Source organism: Cenococcum geophilum (assembly GCF_001692895.1).
Source record: "Cenococcum geophilum 1.58 unplaced genomic scaffold K441scaffold_15, whole genome shotgun sequence".
Classification (NCBI taxonomy): domain Eukaryota; kingdom Fungi; phylum Ascomycota; class Dothideomycetes; order Gloniales; family Gloniaceae; genus Cenococcum; species Cenococcum geophilum.
The window spans coordinates 1,539,840-1,544,448 of NW_027137573.1; the positions used below are offsets into that span (position 1 = coordinate 1,539,840).

At 46.5% G+C, this 4,609-nt stretch overlaps 2 protein-coding genes across 2 annotated transcripts; one reads left to right on the forward strand and one right to left on the reverse strand.

The window, feature by feature from the left end:
- Positions 1 to 1,597: 1,597 nt before the first annotated feature.
- K441DRAFT_554145 (uncharacterized protein) lies at positions 1,598 to 1,780 on the reverse strand (the record flags this gene model as incomplete). Its single annotated transcript, XM_067643216.1, has 1 exon — positions 1,598 to 1,780. A coding segment is annotated over one exon (183 nt), but the record flags the coding sequence as incomplete, so codon positions are not given.
- A 1,406-nt stretch (positions 1,781 to 3,186) lies between these two features.
- On the forward strand, positions 3,187 to 4,353 carry K441DRAFT_554350 (HET-domain-containing protein; the record flags this gene model as incomplete). The annotated part of the gene is made up of 1 exon (XM_067643224.1): positions 3,187 to 4,353. A coding segment is annotated over one exon (1,167 nt), but the record flags the coding sequence as incomplete, so codon positions are not given.
- Positions 4,354 to 4,609: the final 256 nt, after the last annotated feature.

Here is a 4,609-nt window from a genome sequence, read left to right on the forward strand (position 1 = left end):
AAAGAGAAGGAAAAGGGGTTGCTAGAACTAATGTAAACAAATATGTAGGGTGAGCCGCCAAGGCGCTAGCTTTAGGCGGGCCAATCGCAGGTTGGCAGAATTTGGCAGAATTTGGCAAGTAACGTGCAATAGCGCCGTTACAAATATAGGACTACTGCAGTAACCGAGACGCCTTAATATAAGACTATACTATAGTGACCGAGACGCCTTAATATAGGACTATACTATAGTAACCGAGACGCCTCAATATAGGACTATACTCTAGTGACCGAGACGTCTTAATATAGGACTGTATTACAGTAACTGAGACGCCTTAATGTAGGAGTAGAGCGCGTTTAGGTGTTATAAATTCAGAGCAACATTACGCGACCGTCCAGAAGTACCGATCTAACATACATTATGTACCTTTTCGCCCAAAATCGCGTGCGAAGGTACTCGGGGGCGGTCGCTGCGCGACCTCGTGCGGGGTTCGGGCGCGTTATCAGCAGGGGTGGCCCTAACCTTGTATTAACCCGGGTCGTAACCGCGCCAAATCAGCCCCCCCGATATGTGATAGGCATTAAAGACAGTACAGTAAAACCTCGTTATACCGTTCAGCTCGGTAGTAGGGGGTTTGAACGTTATGCCGTATAGAAACGTTATATTGCGAGCTTACTTATTAATCACTGTAAGGGGCTAAATTAACTCTTCTCTCTATCTATAACTACTTAAAGAAGCTTGTAATAGTTGTCTGCCTTACTCACGCAGCTTAACGGCCTTGAATTACTCTCTCTGCCTTTATAAGAGCTGTAATTAGAGTCTTATCACTATCCTCTTACTGCCCCTTATAGAGCTTGAGGCGCTCTAGTGCATCTAAAGCCTTATTAAGCTTAATAACTTGTGGCTTAACCTCCTTATCGCTTTCTTCGTCATCTGGCGCGTCATATAAAGCGATAATTAAGGCCTTAATTGCTTCCTGTAATGTAGAGGCCTCAGGCTCTATTAAAGCGTCCTCCCTATTTATATTAATGAAGTCCCTAATAGGAATCAATTGCCTAATTTGTTTTGCCTGGCTAAGCTGCTATAAATACACCTCTAGTTCGGCCTCAAGCTAAGGCTCGCTGTACCCGCTTAGCGTACCCTAGGGGCCCTCGCGGGGTCCAAATATCGTTAAATGCGTGAAGTAATTCATTACGGTTTAAGGGCTAATTTCATGCCATACTGCGATAGCCTACTAAACGGCCCTAAGTACGTTTATCGTCTTAAGGGGGTTCCTATCTTGTTCTACCTAATCTACCATATAGGACAGCTAATAGCGGCGGTAATAGGCTTTAAAGGTTCAAATTATACCCTAATCTAGAGGCTAATAGAAAGAGGTAACGTTTTTAGGCAGGAATTTAACCCTAGTGTTAAGCAAGCTGGCACGCTCCAATATTATAAGCATACCCCTAGTATGGCCAGGAGCGGAATTAATAAGTAGGAGGACCTTCCTGCCGCCTATTAAGCCGTTAAACCACTTAATATAATTAAGGAATATTAACGCTGTTATCTAGGCCTTCTTATTAAACCTCTAGGCGAAGTTAAGGCCCCTAAGGTTGCTGCGCTGCGTACCAAAATATTAAGGATTCTTTGCTCTTCTAATAATCCATAGGGGTACAATATGGCTGCCGTCTGCGTTGCTGCAGTGGACGGTTGTGATACACTCCTTCTGCTTTTTGGTGCCTAATTGCCCTATAGTTACAAGTCCTATATCCGGCGTGGCCTTATAGAAAAGCCCTGCCTTATCTATATTATAGACGTCTTAATTTAGGTACGCATCTACCACAACCCTAAGCTCCTGCATGCGCTTCTTAGCGCCCTCTGTATCTGCTAACCCAGCCTCGCCGTATAGTTTCCGTCTTAATATTCGATTTCTCTTTTTAAAGTTATTAACCTAACCGCTTAAGAAGCTAGGCTGTTGTTAACCCTAATAACATGCCATTATATTCTAAAGCTTTATTGCTATAGCCCGAATAAGGTCGCCGGTAATGAGTATATCAGCGGCCTGTATCCGCTGTTGCTATTTGAATAGCGCTTCTTCGAGGTTAGGATTGTTAGGAGCTCTACGCCTCTTAAAGCCCTCTTTACCGCGTTAAAGGACCAGTAAATTAAGGTACTTGTATTTAGGCTTTAAAGAGTCTAATATAATAAACTGTCGAATAGGGCGTTGAAATTAATCGGTAAAAAAGCGAGTAGTGTCTCTCTGAGGTTTTCCGGGGTTCTCGCGGCAGTATACCCGGATTTGCTGCCTTTTACGCTCTGAAATACCATGGCGGCGGAGGCGCTTAGGGTTGTCCTTACGCTTCGCCATTGTATAGGGCAAGAGGGGTGTTAAATTGATGAATATTGATGGCTGCGGTGCTGGTTTGTAGGCTCAAGAGTAAGGGGTTAATGCTTCTAAAAATAGGGTTTTCAACACCACAATATCTCGCGCTATACCGTTCTGGTATGAGAGAGCTTTGAACGTAACGGCGTATTAAATTTGAACGTAAGCCTTATAAACCTCATAGTAAAATCAACTGTTCATGGCTATTGACCGTTATACCGTAGAAGAACGGTGTACCAAGAGAACGTTAAAACGCGGCTTTACTGTAGTAAGACGGTGGTAAGGAAACCCGATCTGGATCGACACAAATCCCCGCACCTACACAGCCTCAGCCTAACTGCATATCCCGAGATCGCCCACTCCCCTCTCTGATCTGGCTGGATTTCTCATTATTTTGCCTTCCTTTCTATCAAATTCTCGCACGTATCATGCTTTGTGACGCCTGCACAGCACTCTTTGCTGGCCGTGCCCAGAAGGTCACGCCGCATAAGGAGGATAGGTTGTACAAGATGCACCATCCAAACTTAGAATCCTTCCGTATAGCCAAAGACTTCGGCTGTGGTGTGTGTTGCAAGTCATGGCCCAAGTTCTGTACCGACGACCACGGCCAAGAACTGAGCCGCGAGATGCTCGTCACAGCGACCGCAATATGCGTCCCTTACTCACCTCTCAAATCAATAAACATCGTCCAATTCAACAGCTGGGTGCTAGCAGACCGTCAAAATAGTCGTTCATATACAGTTTTGACTATGGAAAGAATTTCAGAGGGCGAATGGTTACAAGTGGAAGGAGACTGGTACCTGCAGGAACAACATATCGGGTTCGAGATGGTGTTGGGTGGTATGGCTGATTCTCGATCAACGAACGACTTTGGCGCCAGCTCGGGGTCAACCCAAAGTTACAGTCTTGCGAAGAATTGGCTCAGGAGTTGTCTGGATGATCATCGCCCATCGACTGACGATACCCAAAACTTTTTTCCCGATCGGGTGCTGGATTTAGGGCGTAGGGGAGACACGACTGTCAAATTATACCTCAGCCCTTCAACAGATGGGGGCCAGGGACGCCGTGAACGTTATGCTACCTTGAGCTATTGCTGGGGTGCTGCCAATCACCTGAAGCTGGAGGGTGCCGTGCTGCAGAGCTTTCAGGCTGGAATCAATACCTCAGAGCTCCCGAGAACCATGCGTCACGCGGTGGGACTTGTTCGTGAGCTCGGCTTGCGGTTTCTGTGGATCGACTCTCTGTGCATCATTCAAGACTCAATAGACGATTGGCGCACGCAAAGCGCATTGATGGGAAGTATATACCAGCATTCGCACATCAATATTGCTGCATCAACTTCAGAGGATAGCGAAGGTGGACTATTCTTTAGTCGCGTTCCCCAAACCGTACGGCCGGTGCAAGTAACTTGTCACTTTCCATTTGGTCGTCCAAACATTCTATCTCGTTTACTTCATAGGCGCAACGCTCAGCCCAGATTATACAACGTTCTACAACAGAAACCTTACTTTGAGTCAATTGAGCAAGCGACTCTAAACTCCCGAGGTTGGGTGATGCAGGAGAGACTACTTGCGCCGCGAACACTCCATTGCACTAGAAACCAACTGTTTTGGGAATGTGAGCACATGCTTGCAAATGAGTCACACCCTGACGGAATAGAAACTACACTCAACCGCCAGCCTGGTGAGTTTCGACGCATGCTCACGCAATTTTCTCACGATCCTACATCCAAGGTTGATAATGGTATCCAAAGGGCAGCGGATGTGGCCTGGTTCTCGCTTGTCAAAGAGTATAGCATATGCAATTTGACCAAGGAAGAGGATATCTTGATTGCAATTTCCGGTCTTGCAAAGCGTTGGATTCAGATTATACCTGACCGCTATATCGCCGGATTTTGGAAACAGTCACTTCAGGAAGGCCTACTGTGGCATGGTGAGCAGATGATTCCCGCTCTTGTAGGCGGTGAGCCTTGCTCTACATGGCGTGCACCTTCATGGTCTTGGGCATCATTCAAAGGAGCAGTGACATGGAGCTCTAATGTCATTCCACATGAAAAGCTACCAAACAGTGTCAACGCGCAAGCGAGGTTGGCAAAGTTTGTCGGCGTCGATCTGGCATACGAGTCGGCGGATGTAACTGGTCAACTGCGTGCTGGATCCCTTACCATTCAGGCAGCGTTAATCCAGACACCGCAGAGGGAGGGTTTTAGACTACCACCAGAGTACCGCAATCGCGAGGACGAATTCGATACTGTATGGGCTAATG